Source organism: Harpegnathos saltator, unplaced genomic scaffold (genome assembly GCF_003227715.2).
Source record: "Harpegnathos saltator strain DR-91 unplaced genomic scaffold, Hsal_v8.6 scaffold599, whole genome shotgun sequence".
In the NCBI taxonomy this organism is placed as follows: Eukaryota; Metazoa; Arthropoda; class Insecta; order Hymenoptera; family Formicidae; genus Harpegnathos; species Harpegnathos saltator.
The window spans coordinates 1121701-1145020 of record NW_020230425.1 but is presented as its reverse complement, the minus strand read 5'-3'; the positions used below and the strand labels follow the sequence as shown (position 1 = coordinate 1145020).

Here is a 23320-nt window from a genome sequence, read left to right as displayed (position 1 = left end):
ATATATATCATGTATGGTGCAATAATAATAAACATAAATATTAATATTTAAATATTAATATCTGATACATATAATTATATGATATAATTATGATATATATATATATATATATAATTCATATATATATTTAATATTAATATTTAAATATTAATATTAAAAATAAATATAAATACTAATATCTGTTAATAATCATAAAAACATTCCAAAAGCAACTATATGGCTATATTGTGTATGATAAATTTATGTCATATGTGCTATGTCTCTTCTGCAATTAGGACAAGCAGCCTGTAATATAAAATTGATCTTTGTAATTCTATATCAATAAATGAAGAATTTGTACCCAAGAAATGAAACTTGTATCTTTATGGATTATACCTTAGGAGTATATGACCTCCACTTCTTAATGCAGTCCTTGTGAAAATTATGTCTACAAGGATGTAGCTGTATCACATCTGATCCGATTAGTGCGTATTGACAAATTGAACAATTGTTTATATCTTCTTTACTCATGCGACTTCTTCCTATGTCACCTTCTCTTACTGAAGAGTTTGACAAGTTTCTTCTATTTAATCTACCACTAAAAAGAAATAGCTTTTATAGAAACATGTAATATGTACCATATCCTTCTTCTTCATATAGTACGACATCAATTTTTAGATTCAAATTATGTATCTCGATTGAGTATCTTATATATTGAAATATGCAATGATCCATACTGTTTATAAATATAAGTATATGAGATATGAGATATAATTAACTATTAATGACCTTCATCATTAACATGCACAAATATATATATATATATTTTTATATACATAAAAGCACTGATAGTTTTCAGACCTATGTGACGAAGCAGGTGAAATCCTCCAGTCGTGGTAATCTGGCGTTCTACCATTTGTACCATCTTCGTAATTATACTGTTGTCTTTGATCATTCTCGCTCTCATTTTCAGCGAATATATAATATAGGAATGTTGCTAGTCCAATTCCAACTCCAACGAGGAGCACCAGTCCAGGATACGTCATTTTTATGAAGGAAAAACTCAAACGCAGAGATACGCACGATAGATATGTCTAAATGCCACCTTAATTCTCATTACTTTTTATACAATTTGTATGACATTGTGTCATATGTGAAACCCTAAACGGGTAATTCTCCCTGGAGAATTTTTATTCTTTATATTTAATGTGAAAAGCTAACTGGCTACTTTACGCTATGAGACAATAAAGAAAAAAACATGCGTGAGGGCGCTGCAGGTAAGTACAATCATATTCAGTCACGTATCTATTTCGCTAGAATTTAAAGTGCCGCTAAAGTGCTAGATCACTTGTTGTAAAAGAATAGAAGGTATAAAAAATTATAGAGAAAAAAAGTAAAACTGATTTTAAATAAATATAATGTGATTTATGGTTTGTGATATGTAAGTGATAATAAAGAAAAGAGTAAAAATATATATGGGCTTCGAGGAACAATTTATATTACACCTAAGCACGAGTATGTCACGTCTCGATCACATGTTTTATTATATACTTGCACATGCGTATAAAATTCCCGCCAATGAGAAAATTTCATTCTTTGTTATAGCACTGAGGAAGATCTCGTATTTTCTTTTGTATTAGATTTGTTAATTTTCGAACAACTTCTGGACTAATGTGATAAGTTAGAGTGAAATAAGTTTACTTTTTTTCACTTTAACTTATTGTACTAGTATACACCAGTTCAGAAGTTCTTTGAAAACGAACAAATCTATAATAACAGAACATACTATATTGGCTACATTCAACAGAAGTCAGAGTTTCGTAAACGGTTTAAGTCATTTCTACCAACATCAATTAAACTTCAACCTAAATTTAAACTTTATTCACATGAAAACTTACGTTAAGATTTAATCAACATTGGTAAAAAGAAGCATTAGTGATATATTGCAACAGTTTAAATGTTACGTTAAATACTCGTTGCGCGTCACCTTGATACATCCCTAGTAGCACATATTGTTGGGCCAATATTGGTTACAAATTGGGCGCCCAATATTGGCCAATGTAACTCCAACAGAAGTCAATATTGGTATAACAATGCTATGCAATATTGGCGATATATTGTAATTTAATGTTTAACCAATATTAGTTGCATATTGGGATACATTGGGCCAATGTAGCCCCAATATAAGTTAATATTGGTATAACAACCCATATAGCATTAGATCTCCAAAGTATATCCTAATTTCCTAATTTTGACCCTTTAACTGCTACGGTCGAGATAACTCGAATGTGAAAAAAAATGGCAGCCTTGCTGCAACCGAGTTTACTCGATTTGAACTTTCAATGTGTGTGGTATTGCGTGTGGTATTTTTTTTAAATTTAAAAATGTGAATTTGTGAAAATCTAGATCATCAGCAAATTATAAAATATTTTATAATTGTAAAAATAACTCAGCAAAGAGGGTCATACTGGTTATTTAATATCTCAGCAGTTAAAGGGTTAAGGATCAAAATGATCCTATTATGATCCAAATGAAAAAGTTATCCATAGAAGTACTTGAGGACATGTGTGTTAGCCATAAATTACATAAGATCCGCATAACATCCGTACGATGTTCTAGTGTGTTAGTTGATGTTTACTGAGGAAGTGATACACTGTTTTTTTATGGTGCAATATTTATTTGATAATTGGTCTGTTCTTTTTAGATGCACTGCGGAACTAGTGCAATAAGTTAGAATGAGACAATTATATTTTTTCTCACTTTAACTTGTTGCACCAGTTCAGTAGTGCAGCTAAAAAGAACAGACCAGCTGTGATCCATTCACATACAATAATTAATTTTTGTTTTTATTAATTAAGGTAAGTCCTAGTCCTTGAACATGTCCCAATGATTGAAGTATTAATAATATATTTTTGTTTATTAAGATACTTATCAATAAATGAAAGAAAATGATAAACTACCTACACACCGGACATCCAATGAATGTGCGTTTCACGTCCAATTTATGTCCGTACGTCCGATTTACGTCCGTGGACATAAATTGGACATAACAAGGATGTCCTTATTGGACATCGGACCTGTAGGATAGGACCTGTAGGACATAGGACGTCCGATGTACGTCCATCGGACGTCCTATGTCCGAAGTTGTGACAAATGTACGTCCTATGGACGTCTTTTATAAAAAAAAATGGACATATAACGGACGTCCAATGGACATCCGTGTGTTGTCTGGGTAAAAAGAATGTTTAAAATTTTTTTATAGAAGTAAATTATAAAAATATATAATTTGACTGTAAATCATCGTAAAAAAATTGTTTATTTTGAGTATAAAAGAAATAGTCACATTTTCACTTAGTTTCTTACCATCTTGAACAAGATATCATGTTTATATTTTCAATATGTTTTTGAAAATTCTACTCAGATTTACTTACATTATAAATACGTAATGCTTTTTATAGTTTTAAGCTATCAAATAATACATTTAAAAATATCATTTTACTATCTAAAAGTTCCTTTTTAAATATAAATATATTAATATTCATCACCGGTATAGTCAAAATTATAATTATAATGACCCATTGATTAAACATGTGTTCAATTATTGGCACACATGTCACTTACATTCATGTCCCATTGATTAAACAAATACTTGTGATACTTGTGAATTAATACGTCATTTACAAGTTATTAAATGAGAATACAATGAATAAACAAGGGTTTCACGAAAACATACTTTCATTTGTGTATATTGTCGTCTACTGCAAACTTGAAATATTCTGAAAAATAGAGAATAAAAGACTAATTATTCAACATTATATTTTATTCAAAATATTAAAATGTTACATAAAAACAAAAAATACAAAAGTTCTCATTAATTTCAATTTTCACCAATTAATTACCTTTCATTATTTTTTGGCCTCTAGAATCACTAAAAAAATTGGCATTCCAATTCTCGATATACTGGATGTAATGTCCTCTTGTATGTAAGTATATAAACTTATTGTAAAACTAAAAAAGTGTACAATAAATAATGTATTATTTATTATATAAAATGTATATTGTACATTACTATTCAAGTTATCAGAGTGATAATAAATAGCTTTTGTAGATTAGTAATAGTGTGATAGCTAGTTTTTTAATAAACAATGAGTACATACTGCATAGTACTGTTAAGTTAGAAGGAAAAGTTTTCTTTTTTCAGCAAGTATTTACTACAGATATTAATCACTTTAAGTGCAACTTTAAGTACACTTTAAGTGCAACTGTAACAGTAACTCAACAGTACTTAAAAACTACTTGATACCACTCTGGTAATTCAAGCTGTAATGAATTATTATAAAAAATATTGAGTTGCTAACGTCTTCATCAAGTTTTAAAGATATTTTTCTTGACAGTTGGATGATGCGTATCTCATGCACATATATTCTATATATATTCTTAAGTTTAACACAAAGGATTCAATTATATTTGTTACTTACATCAAGTGTAAGATAGATCTCATTTGACTTAGGTATGCATTAATTAATACTTGTCATCTGAAACTTGTCTCATTATAAAATACTCAGATGATTATTCAAAGTTCGATTCAAATGTTTCAGTTAAATGATATATATGTGATATTCATATATCTGCAATAGCGCTATGATTGAAGATCTCTTATTTAACTCTGAATTTGAATTTGAGTATCTTACTACAGATAAGTTTGAAGTCATGACTATTAAAACAAGCCTTAAATATATATTATACATATTATGTGATCAACTGAAAAACTCTGATTTAACTCTAATTTAACTCTAAGGCTTGTATTAATAGTTATAATTTCAAACTTGTCTCTCACTCAGATTTAAATTCAGAGTTAAATAAGAGATCTTCAGTCGAACCTCTATTACAAATATATGAATGTCACATACGTGTCATTTAACTGAAATATTTATTTAAATCAAACTTTAAATAATCATCTCAGTATTTTATAATGAGACAAGTTTCAGGCAGACAAGTATTAATTAATGCGTACCTAAGTCAAAAAATGGATCTGAGTATCTCATATATAAAATCGCTTTGCTTTTATGTGCACTTGGGACACTACCGTGTCTTTTGAATAAATAATGATAGATAAATATTTTGTCAACACAAATGTGTCTAAGGGGACCATAACCTGTACATGTCATTTATCGTATAAACCATGGACCTAAAGCTAAGACTCCATGCATGCGGTGAGTTCCGGCAAACGGCTGCGGAGACCAATCAGGAGACAGACGCATGCCGGAGCTTGCCGCAACCGGACTTGCGCCTCCCTCCTGATTGGTCACCGCAGCATTTGCCGCAGCTCACCGCATGCATGGAGTCTTAGCTTAAGAATCTATGGACGGAGCGCAAAGCATATAGGTTGGGAAATATGCAGAAAGGGGGATATAGCGCTGTCTCTTTCTACAATAGGACACCGTCGGGTGTTTCCGCCACACACACGATGATGAAAGACTAAAGGCTCGTCTACATTAGCTGTAAGAGTAAAGGCCATCACACACAAACGAACTTAAGCAGTAAGACGTAAGTAGTAAGCAAATCGACCAATCACAATCGAAATTTAAGGACGCCATTTTAAAACTTACAAGAATAATTGATTGTGATTGGTCAGTTTCTTTACTGCTTATGTTTACTGCTTACGTTCATTTGTGTGATAAGGCTCGTCTACAATAGCTGTAAGAGTAAGGCTGTAAGGTTGTAACGTAAGCTGTCAGCGAATGAAAATATTTCATTACGTGTTTTGCAACCTTACTTATAGCCTTAAGGACATTCTACAATACGTGTCGTAAGTTGTAAGCTGTAAGAATTGGCGAATCACAGTCGATTATTACAAAAATAATCGGCTACAATTGGTCAGTTCTTACGGCTTACAACTTACGATACGTATTGTAGAATGACCTTTACTCTTACAGCTATTGTAGATGAGCCACGACTATAAATACCGGCCTAAGACTTAAGCTTTAAGAAATTAACCAATCACAGTCTACTATTACCGCCGGTTTTTCCAACCTCTTGGTAAATTAACTAACAATTAAATTATATAAATTATATGTTATATAAATATGTCTGTCTTTATCTATTTCGAAGGAAAAACAAAGACAAACGTATGATTTAACTGTTAGTAAGTTAACCGATGAGTAGGAAAAACCGGCCCTAAAGGTCGAAGGCCATCTCTACGAACGAACACGAAAAGAACATGATGCATTTACGAACGCACCGGCAGCGTTAAGGCTCGTCTACATTAGCTGTAAGAGTAAGGCTGTAAGGTTGCAAGACGCGAAATGAAATATTTTCATTCGCTGACAGCTTACGTTGCAGCCTTACAGCCTTACTCTTACAGCTATTGTAGACGAGCCTTTACACATCACTGTTCAAGTATCCATCTATCCGCATCTGCATCATCTGTCCATCTATCCGTGGCGCCATCTAACAAACAATAGTTCAGTTGGACATTTGTACAACGAAAATCTTGAGATAGAAACTTGGCGACTTCGGACTTTCAACTAAAATATCTCCTCTTACTCAGCATATAGGAAGAAAATAAAGATAGTTTAGTTAAGTAAATCAATCCTAAGGAATCGATTGAGCTCATCCAGAACTTCATTCGTTCAGACGTTATAGCCAAACCAAGCCAAATGAGAGATCTTGTCTGCGCTGAACTAGTTGGTCGGTGTAAGTAATACGCGGCCTCACGCCTCGCTTCGCGCATTCACTTGGCGCGAGACGCTGCCGCGTCTCTTGATAACACACACATACGCATACAACCACTAGGACAGTTTGGAGTTTTAAAATATGCGACAGGCGACGTGATTCGTGCATCGTTAATTGAATGGTCTATGAATACGTATTTATATGATGTAGTTTTAACTGACCGTTTTGTAGCTGCGTGACCTCGTGACGCCCTCTAGTAGAAGTAAAGTCAGTCTGACATTTGTTGAACGATTCGTAAATTTCACGATTTCGTACTTTGAGAATAAATTTCTAAGCTTACAGGACATGTAGAGCAAAAATGAAGATAATTTTCTTATATAATTAGACCCTGCGAAATCGATTGAGCTTATGCAGAACCTAATCGGTTCAGCCGTTCTAGCGGTACGAAAATATATCCTATGATCAACTAGAGGTTTCGCGTAATAACTTGATTGATGACTTGATGATGAAACTTGAAAATCTTGAAATCGCACGAATAATATACGGTTCGGTCTCGCCGCCTCGTTCGCGCGTTGCGAGACACTACCATGTCTCTTGATAATAATACACGGTTCGGTCTCGCCGCCTCGTTCGCGCGTTCACTTGGCGCGAGACATTACCGTGTCTCTTGATTTCAATGGATCATACTAATATAATATTCAGTAATATCAGCCAATTAGCGTTGAAGTATTTATGCATTGTTGGTACATCTGTGCCTTCCGAACGTCTGTTCTCTTTGGCGGGCAATATTTTAATAGAACAAAGAAACAGATTGACTGGAGATAACCCCACGAAAACAGGAACGTTGTGTCCATGTGAAATCCATATGGTTTTGTGGATTCCACGTAAATGCAACGTGTGTTCCACGTGGATTCGATATACGTTTTTGTGGGGAAGTTCACAAATTATTGTTTTTAAAATCATTAGATTTTGAAAATTGAAAGATGGAAGAAATCAATAAATAGACATATATAATAGTAAACGTGACTTCTTATTTAATAACGTTTAAAAACCCTTGATTGACGCTAATGATTTAATCAAATTAAATCATTAGCATAATAATTTAAAGATTTGTTTCTATCTTGCTCTGGCCACACACACACACAGCACAACCAAAAGAGTACTATCTATTTAATTTCTTTAATTTATATTAAACTTTATATGAACTACATGAGGTCTACTGCAGAGTGTAGAAATTTGACAGATTGTATATTTTAATGAGTCGTTCATTCTACACGCATATCGATTCAAATCGATTTTCTGAAATCGATTCTTTACAAATCGATTTTTTAAAGATCGATTTTTTCTCCGTGATTCGAATCGATCTTTAAATCGATCTGTTTGAAAAAAACATCGGCATCTCTAGTTTGGAACACTTCTCGGTATCGGCTTATGTTCGTAGTTCGGGTTACGTGGCTGCCAACATCTAGAAACAAAAATAAGCCGAGCGATATCGGCTCGGAATACACCCTGGCTGCATTCCGAAATTCACTGCCAGTATTGAAAATACATAGTTTGTGTCACATATACTATAGACTTTCAATACTGGAAGTGAATATCGGAACGCAGCCCCTGTGGTGCGATTCTGTAACTCGTTATTGGAGTTAACGACACTTTCGTTATCGTTGCGCAGCTTTTGTATACCGTAGAAAAGCTGCTCAACAATAACGAAACTGTCGTTAACTCCAATAACGAGTTACAGAATCGTACCACTGTATCGCTGTTTCTCAGTAAACATTTGGTCTGTTCTTTTTAGCTGCACTACTGAACTGGTGCAATAAATTAAAGTGAGAAAAGATATAGTTGTCTCATTCTAATTTATTGCACTAGTTCCGCAGTGCAGCTAAAAAGAACAGACCAATTAACTAACACATTAGAACATCCTACAGATAACATCCGTAGGATGTCTAGTCCCTGGGATATCAGAGAGAAATGGGAAATCGAATAGACGTCGATTCGATGTCTTGTAGACATCATCGACGGCTAATCAATGTCGATTCGATATCTATTCGTCTCTTATTTCTTCCTGGGATGCGGATACCTTGTGTAATTTGTGGCTAATGCATATGTCCTCAGGTACTCCTATGGATAACTTTTTCATTTGGATTATAATAGGATCATTTTGATCAAATTAGGATATACTTTGGAGATCTAATGCTATGTGGGCAACTTCCATTGGTTTTCATATATAAAAACGTCTCTAATGTAAAACATAGAATCGTGCGCACATGTGCATTGCAAGATTTCGAAAGGAATGTAACTGCACTGTACAGGCATTTTTATTCCAGAAAATGTTAATATTTATCTAATATTTAATATTTATCTGAACATTGAATGTATCATTGAATGTGATATTGCAAGAGGAAATATTAAATTTAAAGCCTTAGAATTAAAGTCCCTTTCGGAACCTTGTAATGTGCATGCGAATGAAATTTTAATACATATTTTTAGGGGACAAGTTAAAGAGACAAGTTATCTAGTGTATAATATAGAAGTCTGTGACTATGTCTATGGCCGGTATTCATAGTCGAGGCTTATATTTAAGACCGTCTTAAGTTCACCTTCAGATACTCCGTAGCCAATGAAGTAATTTATACAGCATCTGAAAATAAACTTAAGACATTCTTATAAGATCCGATATAAGATCCGACTATGAATACCGGCCTATAGATATCGGCCATAGTCTATGTTTATGGCGGCGCCCATGGCGTTTAGTGCTCCATCTGGTGTCTCTATGTTGAAACTAGGCTATTGCTACATTGTTGCAACTACAGATGGCTGTACCGCAGCTTCTTTTACTATTTTGAATCTGCTGAGATCGTTAGTAGTTTTAAAATGGTTAATGAACAATGACATATCGATGTATTTTTATAAATAAAACAATCTGTTGCTTTCGTAGTTTATGGGAGAATTCATCTCCGTTCGAGATATGACACAATAATTTGAAACATAAAAGTGAAAGATATGGTGATATATGTAATAATTACTCGTTGATATATATAATATTACTATTTTATTATAAAGGACAGTACGTTATAGACACAGTTTCTGGAGGTGCAGTTTTGAGAATCTAGATAAACTCTGTACCTCTGTACATACAAGACTATATTCATTAAAAACTAATATTCTTTTCCTATTTATTCGAGTATTTCGGTACTTATAGATGGTATTTACAACCAAGGAAGAAAACTATAATTCTTTGGATTCTTAAAAAAAGTGACAACGTAACTATGTAACTTTGTCATTGATTTCTCTTTTTTTGATCATGCGTTATGTTATGTGCATGTATCCCACTTGTCGTATGTGTCATGATATCTCATGAAATATTTCCGCCAGAATTTCGTTATTATTTCTCCACCATGAAATATGCTGCATGAAAAGAAATGAAAACTGTAGGAGTAACTGTTCAAAAATGATGAATGAGATGTAAGATGGCGGAGAAAGAGTGAAGAGGGAGGAAGAATGGGCAGAATAATGTGAGAGTAGGAAGGGACGTGGGAAGGAAGAGAGAAAAAGAGAGGGGAGGAGATTTCTGTACGAAAGAAGTAAAATTCGTTTAGGCGTTCGCTACTTTGTTTAAATATAACCTTGCGCACTTTTGTTCACTGGCTGCATATGTGTGGTAAATTGACGACCAAACACTACTAGTACCGTAAAGTTCGATCAACGAATAATAATATTGTCGGCTGCATACAACATATACGTGTATATATACCATTATGACTGGAATAGTCATCTCGCCAGACGATAATGAAAGAGACGATTTGTCCTTGTTTTCGTCTGATTAGATGCGAATGGTAATGATTTCTCGCGCCGAGATCTTGTCGATATATTGCTTTCGCTCGCCTAAAATCGTTCAATTGGTCACTTGCGTAATATAAATTTTAACAAAATATTCATTAACTAGATCGGATATCACTAATAAAGTTTTTCGGTAAGGCGTTAAACGGTTCTCATTAATGATTAGTCTCGCGACAGGTTAATCTAATCGCGAGATGCTAATGCGAGTACGAATATATGATTTCAAGTAGATCTTGTCAAGGTATATCTATAGGAAGTGTTCCACGCGAAAAGTGGACAAGACACAAAGTCGCGAAGTCGCAAAGTGCAACGACGGAAAAGAAAGTCAGAGGTCGAAACATTTTTTAGCGTCGAAGTTGTCATTACGCGAATAGATATCGGCTGTTGTCGACGATGAAATATTTGTTAATTTACAAGACGATTTCTTCTCTTCATTTAGTTGAGAGATATCGTTTCTCCTTCAACAGAATTATTATAGCGCGCCGAGGTAAGTTTGAAAAGTTTAAAGTTGTGTTAAAATCATAAACCAATTATTTTATATTTGCTTCCCTAAGCAATCTTCGTACACGCGTTATTTGTAGTTGTTCTTATGAATATTCCACGAATATTCAAATTTACCGAAATCGAGAGAATGTTTTATTTTATTTTATTTTTATTATGACAGGAGAGAAACAGTACATATTTCTGTTTTATGGCAGGAATGCTCGATAGTCTTCTTGATTACCGGAAAGAGAACTGCGCGATACCTTGCTTGAGGTATAACGAAGTAAGGTAAAATAAGAAGTAGATTGACCAATATATGCCGTGACGCTGCCACGAAAAAAGCGCACGTTGCGAAAGTTTAATAAAGTCTAGGTGACTTTGAAAGAAAAGGGCTCAAAAGTCCTTTCATCCAAAAAAATTTCGCACCATTGTATTAAGCGCAACGGTCGTAAGTCAAAAGCAAAACTTCCTTCCTCTAACTTTTTTCTCATCTTTAAGGTTAGTTTTATCTTTCTCTCTCTCTCTCTCTCTCTCTCTCTCTCTCTCTCTCTCTCTCTCTCTCTCTCTCTCACTTTCTCTTTCCATACATAAACAACCGCGCGCGCCTACGTGGTATATACGCGTGTGTATATATGTATGTATATATTTTTTTGTTTATTTCTCGTAAAACTACCTGTACAGATATAACATCAACATATAGCCCAGTATAACGGGTTACTTGCCCCTATTTGGGCGATAATGTAGAGGTTGAAAAAGTCACTTGTTGATTTTGTTGATACTGACATTTGCAGTGCTCCTAGTTATGACAAGTATAATTAATTTTACACCGTAATCGTTATGACAGTTTAACAACTGTTTATCGACAGAAGTCGAGCCTCATTGAATTAGAAAAGATGTTTAAAAAATCAAACTGAGAAATAAATATTACGGAATAAAGCAGAATAAACAAGAATAATATTTAAAGAGATAAATAATACAACATATTTCCTGGTTTTGCATAATTTCTTAATTGTTTTCTCACGTTGAAAAGTTCGATAGAAATTGAAGATTAGAAAGAACAATACAAAATATTTAAATGTTTTACATACTGTATTTCATCCATGTTTCTACGAAAGATCGCTTCTGTAAAAGTATGAATGGACTAGAAACACAGTATAAATATTGGTTGCAATTTAATCGACCGTAATTATCAAGCGACAAATTTTCGGTACATTATAGTCTTGTATTTTGACATCGAAAATAGGGCCTTTTATAATCTATAGGGCCATTATAGTCTCGTATCTTTTATCGAAAATAGGGCCTGTTTTTCGAAATTTTTTGCAGTTTGATAGTTGCGGTCGATTAAATTGCAACCAATATGTATATTGCGTTTGTAATCTATTCATACTTTTGCAAAAGCGATTTTCTATAGAAACATGGATGAAATACAGTATATAAGATTTTTAAATATTTCTGTATCGTTCTTCCTAATTTCCAATTTCGAACTTTCCAACGTGAGAAAACAATTAAGAAATTATGCAAAACCAAGAAATATGTTGTATTAGTTATTTCTTTAAATATTACTCTTACTTATTCTGCTTTATTCCGTAATATTTATTTCTCAGTTTTATTTTGTAAATATTTTTTCTAATTCAACGAGGCTCGACTCCTGTCAGTAAACGGTCGATAAACTGTCATAACGAACACGATGCAAAGTTAGTTGCATTTGTCATAACTGGGAATACGGCAAATATCATTATCAACAAAGTCAACGAATGACATTTTTCGGAAACCTCTGCATTATCATCCGAATAGGAGGAAGCAACCCGTCATATTGATCTGTATGTTGCTGTTACACCCTGTACATGCACATTTTTAAAGGGAGAAAAACAGAGAGAGAGAGAGAGAGAGAGAGAGAGAGAGAGAGAGAGAGAGAGAGAGAGAGAGAGAGAGAGAGAGAGAGAGAGAGAGAGAGAGAGAGAGAGAAGAGAGAGAGAGAGAGAGAGAGAGAGAGAGAGAGAGAGAGAGAGAGAGAGAGAGAGAGAGAGAGAGAGAGAGAGAGAGACAGAAAGAGAAAGAGAGACGCGATTTCGATTTGTATATTCGATTTGTATAGATCTGATTGTGCAATTTCACGTTTGACACTTTTATCTTCGCCATTCTTGCTAATAAGGAAGTCCTGTTGAATTTATCTAATTTCACGTAGGTGATCTAGAGCTTGGTCTTGCACAATTATCTAGAGTCGCGCCCATAGTGTTGGATAATTAATCCGGAAGATGAGATTCACTGTTTTTCATTCGTCGTGTCTTCTATTCTATGATATAAACGGCTCTAAGACGATTGAATCGATTTGGAGGTAGCGTTGATTCACATCGATGCAACCAGTCTTTGGGCAACGAAGTCGCGTGTTGAACTCGAATTTCACGTGTGAAAAGGGCACCTTTTCCTGTACGATCTAACATGGAGGAGACACCTAGAAGTGTTCGGTCTGTCACGGCACGACTCGCGGCTGACTGAGTCGCTACCGGTTTGCTTCACACGTTGATTTTTATAAACTCCTTTCGTTCGTTCATTCATCTCCTGCTTCCTTCCTTCTCGCAGGATGTCGCGCGATATGGATACACGCGCACACTCGCAGGTCACTCGCTCGCTTAATCGCTTAATCGATTAATCGCGATTGCGTCTGACACGTCACGAACGTCAAGCAAGCAGACTTTAATCGCGGGGAATCCTTCGAGAATGTTGTACGCTAAGTACATGCTTCGTTCTTCAGCGTTTTTTTTCTCGTATTCAGTCGCCAAGTCGCGTTTCTCCATGTACACAGTGCGAGAATACTCTCCCGTGGTCCACTTCGCGCTCGTCACGACCCGCGTCGGACATCCGGTTTGTGACGATGGCGGATTTTATTCATTCCGGGCCTCCTTCGAGCGCACCTCACTTTCCTCCCCGGCATTATTTCGCCGGAGACGTTGGCGTTGATCGCTGTCGATGCTAGCAGGAGCTCAATTCTCTCGGCTCCTCGCGAGAGAGAACATTTTCCTTCTTCTTTTGGCCACGGCTTACAATCATGCGTCGCGGAATCGGATCGCCCGCTCTCGACGCGGCCCTGATCGGGCCGATGTATGACGTCAGATACCTCCGCCGGGGGGTCCACTTCCGGTCGTATATGCACCGCCGTCGCTGCTCTGACTGACGCTGCTGTAGCTCACGTTGCTCGCCTGCCCGCCCGTTCCCATCCCGGAAATATACTGAAAACAGAATAATCGCGATCATCGTTTTCATCGTGCGTCGTCGATGGCGGCGAGACTCGCCGGAATAAAGGGGATCGAGAGGCGGCGTCGAATGAATGGGTTTTACACACCCATAATGTACAAAATCGCTGCGGTTTCCCTCCCTTGATCAAATATAAAAACACACACGTTCTCACATCCACCCATGCACACACGCGAATGTACATGTACGTGTCCTGCGATCGAACGAGAGTCGATTTCCGGGGACGAAGCGGCAAATTCACACGGGCGGAATTTTACGTTCGATTATCCTGATTTGTCGTCGCGCGCTTTGCCATTACGTGTTGTACTCTCGTGCCAAGAGTACTTCGTGCCTTTTGTTATGGAAGAATTAACGAGTTTCGTGTTCGTGAGTCGTTTGCGAGCTCCTGGATGCAGGAGGAATGAGAAGTAATTGATTATCATTAGCATCGCGGAACGCTGTTTCGGAACTTTAGTGGACCAATTGTTTAATTTATCTTCCGAGCAGGACAGAGGATTTGACGCTCCTAGGAATAAATACGATTAAAGTTCTTTTTTATATTCGTCCGTTCGAATGCTGAAATATCGAGAATTTGCAAAAGTTTATCGGGATCTTTGTCGTATTTTCTTTATTTAGCAACAAAACTTGCCAATTTTTCTAACCGTTACTTATTGAATCGCCATTGAAATCATCATTGATGATCGTACGAACTTTTGCAAGCCAATACATCCCCTAAAATTAAACGAAAGTGTGCGCATTTGAAAAAATTCGTGTTTGAAAATGTAGCTTCCCTGTATAATATTATGGAATATACAGGGTGTGTGATACAAAAGTACCGAGACGACGAAATATCTCGAAAACTCGAAGCATTTTAGAAAAAAATGCTTCAGACAAAAGTTGCAAAGTTTCAAAAGGGATATAAAACAACTATATCATTTTGTTTATAGGTGGCGCTACTTTCGAAATATTCACTCATATTCACTTCAAATTATTATTTTTTTTAAATAGAAATCCCAGTTTTTCATCATCTTTTTCTACCAATCAATTTGGACAACTTTTGTCTGAAATATTTTTTTATTTGCCTAATGTTTTTGAGATATTTAAGAAAAACATGGTAACTTTTTCAACATTTAACTTACGATATCTCGCTATTTGTCGAAAGAAAAAATAGTATTAGACTTTTTTACTTTATTTACTATCAAGAACATATTACTATAATAGTGCCCTAACTTTTGTTAATTTCTCGTTTACTATTTCTTAGAACAAGTTAAAGTTAGAAAAATTAAGTTAGAAAAAGAATTTGTTAAGAAGTGATACTAGACTTTATTACTTTATTTAGTCTCAAGAATATATTATTACAATAATGCCCTAACTTTTGTTAACTTGTCGATTTTTGAAAATTACAAAATCACGAAATTAATAAACGTCAGGACGCTATTGTAAGAATATGTTCTTGAGACCAAATAGAGTAAAAAAGTCTAGTACCATTTTCTCTTCCGACAAATCATTATCGAAATATCGTAAGTAAAATCTTGAAAAGTTACCAAATTTTCCTTAAAAAATATTAGGCAAGTAAAAAAATGCTTCAGATAAAAGTTGTCCAAATTAATTGACGGAGAAAGATGATATAATAAAAAATGAGTTTCTATCTAAGAAAAGTAATGATCGGTGAATATCTCGAAAGTGGCGTTATCTGGAAACAAAACGATATAGTTGTTTTATATCCCCGTTGAAACCATACAACTTTTGTCTGAAATATTTTTTTCTAAAATGCTTAATTTTTTAGATATTTCACTGTCTTGATACTTTTTATACACTCTATATATTTTAATACCCGTGCGCACACATACACATACATACACGCACACACGCGCACACACACACACATACCTAATACTTAATGCGGGAAAAAAGATCTCGCGCGCACAGCTGTTCTATCCGTCCGCGCGACATTCCCTCCATGTAATGTTTCGCCGCGTAGTTTGCGGCATAAATTTTCGCGAAACGGCCGTTGTTTCACGTTCGTCTCCCGCGAAAATTAGCCGTGGTACTTTTATCCGACGACGAGCTCTCCTGTCGTCGTCCTAGGGACAATCGATCGATCGGTTTCACTTCAAACGCAACCAGTTTCTCCGCGCTCGTTGCTTCCCTTTAAAGGTCGCTACGGATCAGCGACAAGCTTTACACTTCACGCTCATACCCCATGTACTCTCCTGGCTTTGCGCCGAATCGTGCGAATAGTGCGGTCGAAGAGACAACCCCACGTTGAATGGGAAAGAGAGAGAGGGAGAGAGAGGGAGAGAGAGAGGGGGAGAGAGAGAGAGAGAGAGAGGCAGAGAGAGAGAGAGAGAGAGAGAGAGAGAGAGAGAGAGAGAGAGAGAGAGAAGGGGATGAGAAGAGGAAAAAAGAGAGAGAGAGGATCCAGGTGGTTAAACGGTTTTTCGATAGCTCTTGGCCATAAAGCAAATAATTCAATATTCGCCGAAGCGACCAACCGTGGAAAAATGTCACCGCAAATGCGAACGAGTCGGTTTTCAATTTTATAGTTTACCGACAAAGTGAACAAAGTGGACATGGAGTGGGTAAAATGGACCGAGCGGATGTTAGATTTGCTCAAGTCGCGCTCGCGTTCTCGTTGCGTTCGCGTGTTCCGCCTGAGATTTCCCTCGTCGGCTTTTCATTCGGGAAGAATGAAGATCTGAGGATAAGGTCGAGAGATATCGCGTTACTGCGCGCAGATGCGATAATTAAGAATTTTCGCCCCCTCGTAGGAAAGAGTTCATCGGCGAGGAAAAGAGCGCCAGATATGGATAATTGTAATAAGAATAACACTTGTAATAAAAAATAATACGGTTGCTCGGCTCGCGCAATCGTTGATGATTTTCGTGTACTTGGGACTGATTACACGAACTGATGATTTTATATAATACGCGCTATTCGTGCAATAATTCGCAAAAAGACGAAGAGAGAGAGAGAGAGAGAGAGAGAGAATGAGAGAAAGAGAGAGAATGAGAGAAAGAGAGAGAGAGAGAGAGAGAAGGAAGAGAAGGGGCGGCATCCCCAAAGTTTTCCACGTCCGCTTTATCTTTCGCCGTCCTGTCTCATGAGGATAGTGACCGCATCAGAGTTTTCTCGTTTGTTCTATCGGATGTTCTATTCCCCAAGGTCAAATGGTGCTCCTTATTTTTGCCTTCTTTCTCTTTTATGGCTCAATACCTCCTGTTCGCTAGTCTCGTTCTGGTAACGCGGCCGCAAAACTAAAAGTATCTATATAGGTTATTGGAGATCGTACGAGGTCGCGCGTTTATTTTAGATTTTTCATGCGCGGACACGTAAAATTTGCTTTGTATCTTACGATCAAACATATTGTTTATTTTTCAATCAATATTTCGAAACGTTACGTTTGCATGTATGCATATGTCTTATACAGGGTGTCTGGCATCTTTTGGAAAAGAAAAATTGTGAAGATTAATTAGACTAAGCTGAGAAGAAAAGTCAAGTATCATTTTGCAAAAATCGCAAAATAGTTATCAAGTTATTAATGATTGAAAATCATTAAAGGCTCTTTTAATTGATAACTTGAAAATGTGCGCACTTCTTTGCAAAATGGCAAAAGACTTTTTTATTCAGAATGACTTAACCTACAATTATATGACGGGTATTGTGCCTAGCGACAAGTTTAAAATTCAGGGTTCAAAGTTCAATATATTCATATCTACCGCTAGATACTATAGTTATCATATTAGGTGTGTGAATTAATTCGGTCCATCTGGCGGTCAATTGCTGTACTATGTAATTTTCTAACCTCTAGTGTCTGCAAAAGGCTTTATTTTTTAGTTTTGATATCTGGCAATAATATTCAGTTAATAAATGTTTGGGTTTGTAACAATAACATCGTGTTTATCTGATTCGAAAATGTCGAAATTCGAGCCAAAAAAGCATCATTTACGGGAAGTTCTCATTTCCTGTTTTCATTTGAAGAAAACAGCCGCTAAAGCTCATCGAATGCTCGTAGAAGCTTATGGTGAAAGTGCTCCCATCGATAAATCATGCAGAGAATGGTTTTGACGTTTCAAAAGTGATGATTTCAGTGTCGATGACAAACCTCGTCCAGGTCAGCCGAAGAAGTTCAAGGACGAGGAATTGCAAGCGCTAATCGATGAAGATCCGTGTCAATCGTAACATGAGCTCGTGCAATTGTTGAATATTGATCGATCAACAATTTCTGTGCGTTTGGCAGCCATGGGAAAGATTTACAAAGAAGGAAAATGGGTGCCATATGAACTGAAAGAAAGAGACATCGAGAGGCGAAAAGCCATGTCTGAAATCTTGCTTGCCAGGCAAAAAAGAAAAGGTTTTTTGCATCGTATTGAGACTGGAGACGAAAAGTGGATATATTTCGATAATCCCAAACGAAGGAAATTCATTAGTGACCCAGGAAAACCATCCACATCGATACCAAAGCGGAATATTCACGGCAAGAAAGTAATGCTCTGTATATGGTGGGACCAGAATGGTGTAGTGTATCATGAACTATTAAAACAGAGCCAAACCATCACTGCCGAACTTTACCAACTACAATTGATCCGTTTAAATAACGCATTGAAGAATAAGCGGCCGGAATATGCAAAGAGACACGACAAAGTGATCTTCCAGCACGATAACGCTCGGTCACATGTTGGAAAGATTGTGAAGGTCACCTTGGAAGCACTTGGCTGGGACGTTTTACCTCACCCGCCGTATTCACTAGACATTGCTCCATCCGATTATCACTTGTTCAGATCGATGGCACACGGGCTTTCGGACCAACACTTCAACAATTATGAAGAAATAGAGAAATGGCTCAATGAATGGATCGCTTCGAAGGACGAGTCGTTTTTCCGTCACGGAATGCAACAACTGCCAGACAGATGGGAAAAAATAATAGCAAGCGATGGCAAATACTTTGATTAGTGTACTTTTTTATGTTTTTTCATACTAAAGTCTTTTTTTGGAAGAAAAAAAACGGACCGAATTAATTCACACACCTAGTATAATTGTAGATTAGGTCACTCTGAATAAAAAGGTCCTGTAGCATTTTGCAAAGTACGCAAATTTTCGAATTATCAATTAAAAGAGCCTCTACATATGGTCATTTTCAATCATTAATAACTTAATAACTATTTTTGCAAAATGGTACATTACTCTTCTTATCGGTTTCATCTGATTAATCTTCACAATTTTTCGTTTCCAAAAGATCCCGAACATTTTGTATATAGTAGGCGGCAAAGAGGTCGTCAGCACTTTTTCATTTCGACAGGGTTCGGAACAAATGCGAATTGCACGATCGTTCTTGCCACTTCCATATAGTGTTAATAATCGATAGAATAGCCTAAACACCCAATTAGTGTAACTAGGTTATTAGTATTCTATAACGGTACACATTCACACTGGTTGTTAATGCAAATATATTAGCAGATATTAAAATTTTGATACATCGTTCTCATTTTTTTAAACAATCAACAAATAAAAATCAGTAATGCGCGTGCGAAAATAGTGATATATACTTAAATATATAAGTGATAAAATCTTTAAATATAAGTGATAAAATACCTAATTATATTGTGTGTGTTAAGGCTACTCGATTGGTGCACGACAATTGCGAGGATAATCGTACAAATCTGATATACATTTCGAAACATATCGAAAAGAAATGTGCCGTGGCCTTTTCGTCGCCGATTATACGCTAATACACACATGTACACGGAACAATTCGCGAAGAACTGTCATCGTGCATCTATAAAATAGTAATTTCAGAACAAGTGGAATCATCTAAATTTTAAAGGATTTTATTCTTATATATTGGCCTCAAGAGGATTCCTCTAAGAGGAAAATATTATAAACATATTCTTAAAGTTAGAGGGATTATACGTACGTTACATATATAATGCAAATCTTATTGTTTTTAATATAAATTCCCTCTCATACACAGATTATTTAATCTTTTTTTAAAAGGATTATTATTTATTCTTATTGTACTTTATTCTTATTGGTTGTACTAATTAATTTGAAAAAATTATTATAATATATAGCGAAAAGTTATATATATATGTAGATAGTTATATGTAGATGTACTTCTGGCTCCAGTTCTACAATAAGTACAAATGAAATAAGATCATTATAACAAATAAATTTCCGATCAGTTTTGTTATGGACTTCATAGCTACAAAGATGCTCATCATAATCACTTGTATGAAATATATTAGGTAAATCGGAAAGTTCCGTCCGTTTAGCGACAAGTAGCTATAGCTAGAATTGTCGTTAACACGTTCATTGTCAAACTGAAAATTTGAATTTCGTGTGGTGGCCAAAGTTATTTTTTCTTTTATTTATTTCTAGTCGTTTTTTTGCACGATTGAACTGGGTCTTTTCGAGGGTCCTGGTTTGTCATTCATAATAAAAAACAATCGCATAAACGGCCGTTTGGTGAGGGGCCGCAATACGCGATATCGCGTGAACGGCAATGAACGTGTTAACCTGCAATGTCTAAACGAAGCTTAATAGTTTGTTTGGACATTTGTCAATAACATTCAATACATAAAGGTATATATGTTTGCATCAATAACATTGTTTTTTACTGCATCGAAAATGTCGAAATTTGAGCCAAATAAGCGTCATTTGCGCGAAGTGTTAATCTTTTGCTTCAATTGGAAGAAAACTGCAGCTGAAGCTCATCGAATGCTTGTGGAAGTTTATGGTGATAATGTTCCTTCCGATAAAACATGCAGAGAACGGTTTCGACGCTTTAAAATTGATGATTTTGATGTAGAGGACAAAGAGCGTTCTAAACGGCCAAGAGTATTTGAAGACAAAGAATTGCAGGCATTGGTGGACAAAGATCCATGTCAAACGCAAAAGCAACTTGCAGAAGCATTAAATTGTGCTCAATCTGTCATTTCCGATCGTTTGAAAGCCTTAGGAAAGGTTTATAAGAAAGGAAAATGGGTCCCATATGAACTGAAGCCAAGAGATATTGAAAGGCGAAAAACCACCTGTGAAATTCTGATTGCTGGGCAACAAAGAAAGGGGTTTTCACATCGTATCATCATTGGGGATGAAAAATGGATTTATTTTGACAATCCCAAACGTCGAGAAACTATTTGCGAGCCCGGCCAACCCTGAACATCGACGCCAAAGCGGAATATCCACGGCAAGAAGGCAATGCTCTGTATTTGGTGGGATCACAAGGGTGTGCTGTACCATAGGCTGTTGAAAAGTGGTCAAGGGTCACAGGGGATCTCTACAGAGAACAAATGATCCGTTTGAGCCGAGCATTGCACGAAAAACGACGAGAATATGAAAGGAGACAGCATGATTTGCTTCATGACAACGCTCGGCCTCACGGCACAAAATCTGTCAACGAAACGTTAAAAGCACTTCGCTGGGAAGTGCTACCTCATGCGGCTTATTCACCAGACTGTGCTCCTTCCGACTACCACTTGTTTCGGTCGATGGCACATGCACTTGCTGAGGAATACTTCAATTCTTATGAAAACGTCGAAAAATGGGTCTCTGACTGGATAGCCTCCAAAGATGAGTTCTTTCGCCGTGGAATTCGCTTGCTGACCGAAAGATGGGAAAAAGTCATCGCTAACGATGAACAATACTTTGATTGGTGTACTTTTTCATTCTGTTTCTTAAATGAAGCCACTCGTTTTGCAAGAAAACGGACGGAACTTTTCGATTGACTTAATAATTAGGAGAAAGAATATACGTATTATTCAACTTCATGCAATAGATTATAAGCTGTATTTGATTAAATCTGGGTAAATTATTTTCGTTATGGCAACACACATGTCTTTTTTAACAAGCGTTCCAAATATTCTGATCCATGAGCATATGGTTATTTTTTCGTTCAATGTTGGAGATAGAGCATAACTGAACAAAAGAAGCTGACATTCAAATCAACACATTCCCTTTTATATCAAAGGAAAATTAATTGATATAAGAAGAAATCCTCTTAAAATAAGAGGAAAATAGTTAGATATCTAATAAATTTTAGACGAATGGTTCACTTTAATCTCTTTATCGAAAGAGGAATCCTTTTTCTATAAAATACTTTGCTTAGAATATGAGATTATGGGAAAAATTACTTTATGAATAGAATACTTCTTTTTGGGTGTGAGTCTTATGCCTCATAGGGACGAGCACAAGATATGAAAATTTCTGCAATTGCCGAAAATCTCAAATTTTCACACTTGATTCGTCTCCCACACTTTCTTTTCTCCAGCGCGCATATCGCACGTATCGGGAGAGAGAGAGAAACGTGACTCCGAAATATTTTAACGATACGCGCTCGTTCGAGTGGGGGGTTGTAACGCGACCGCGAAAGCGTACGGAGATCGGGAAATTGATTTTTCTACCCAAGAAAGTGATATGCAGCTACCGCAACGAAAAGCCATATCCTTCACGTTGCGACAGTACAAGTGTCGTTATTAATGCCTGTGCATACGCTCGCGTATTTGATGTCGTCTACTTTTACGTCCTTCGAGCAAGCATGCTGCAATAGTTGACGATGAGCAAACTTTTCGAGTGAGAGAGAAAGAGAGAGAAAGAAAGAGAGAGAGAGAGAGAGAGAGAGAGAGAGAGAGAGAGAGAGGAGAGGGGTGAGGGAGACAATCGCTCGAATACACATGCATGAAATTTTCGAGTAGAATTAATTAAAGCGGAAATAATTAAAGGGTTTAAATAGGGTTCAGTCAAAGGCGGCTAGGACTGTCGGCTTGCATTATTGAGGAAAACATCAGGAGATCGGGAGAAAAGTATGACTAGTATGACAAACTCCGCGGATTTCTTAGTGCATTCTATTAACGTCCCGACAGTATCACACGAACCACATCTTTCCGCTGATAAGTGCTGTGAATGGCAGAGAATAGCGATTGTTATATTTTTGTGTTCTCTCGTACCTTCTCTCGTACCTCCTCAAGGACAACAACCGGTATTAATAACGAGCGATATTAAATAAGTATTCAACGTGTTCGTCTCTTGATTATGTTTCATAATTTATTTGTATGTACACACACACAGACATACATACATACGTACATATATACAGGGTGTCCCATTTTAAATA

The 23320-nt window shown here is 36.2% G+C and overlaps 2 protein-coding genes and 1 long non-coding RNA gene across 13 annotated transcripts in view; all 3 read right to left on the bottom strand.

Moving 5' to 3' along the window:
- Window positions 1–172: 172 nt before the first annotated feature.
- On the bottom strand, window positions 173–1233 carry LOC105183255 (probable E3 ubiquitin-protein ligase XERICO). Its single transcript, XM_011141244.3, has 3 exons — window positions 841–1233; window positions 376–577; window positions 173–285 (listed from the first exon to the last, which is right to left on the bottom strand). The coding sequence occupies exons 1-3, from the start codon at window positions 1023–1025 to the stop codon at window positions 241–243; spliced, it is 432 nt and encodes a 143-aa protein (XP_011139546.1). The 5' UTR covers window positions 1026–1233; the 3' UTR covers window positions 173–240.
- Window positions 1234–3527: 2294 nt separating this feature from the next.
- LOC112589764 (uncharacterized) lies at window positions 3528–5195 on the bottom strand. The gene is made up of 3 exons (XR_003113769.1): window positions 4458–5195; window positions 3879–3987; window positions 3528–3755 (listed from the first exon to the last, which is right to left on the bottom strand). It is a non-coding gene; the product is annotated as an uncharacterized LOC112589764 (long non-coding RNA).
- Window positions 5196–12995: 7800 nt separating this feature from the next.
- Window positions 12996–23320, bottom strand: part of Dop1R2 (dopamine receptor 2) — a 46711-nt gene continuing 36386 nt past the window's right edge. For 10 of the 11 annotated variants that reach the window (XM_025304208.1, XM_025304212.1, XM_025304215.1 and 7 more), the window contains one exon: window positions 12996–14204. In XM_025304208.1, the coding sequence (XP_025159993.1) occupies window positions 14085–14204 (120 nt within the window). In that variant the 3' untranslated portion in view covers window positions 12996–14084. The remainder of the gene's footprint in view (window positions 14205–23320) is intronic. The other variant, XR_002162765.2, reaches the window with a different exon arrangement.

What these genes read in the sequence shown, in the direction of transcription:
- LOC105183255 (XM_011141244.3), bottom strand. Translation starts at nt 1,025, where the DNA reads ATGACGTATCCTGGACTGGTGCTCCTCGTTGGAGTTGGAATTGGACTA. An exon ending in TCACCTGCTTCGTCACATAG is followed by an intron (nt 578 to 840) that starts GTCTGAAAACTA and finishes ATTTCTTTTTAG; the next exon opens with TGGTAGATTAAATAGAAGAA. An exon ending in GGAGGTCATATACTCCTAAG is followed by an intron (nt 286 to 375) that starts GTATAATCCATA and finishes TTTATATTACAG; the next exon opens with GCTGCTTGTCCTAATTGCAG.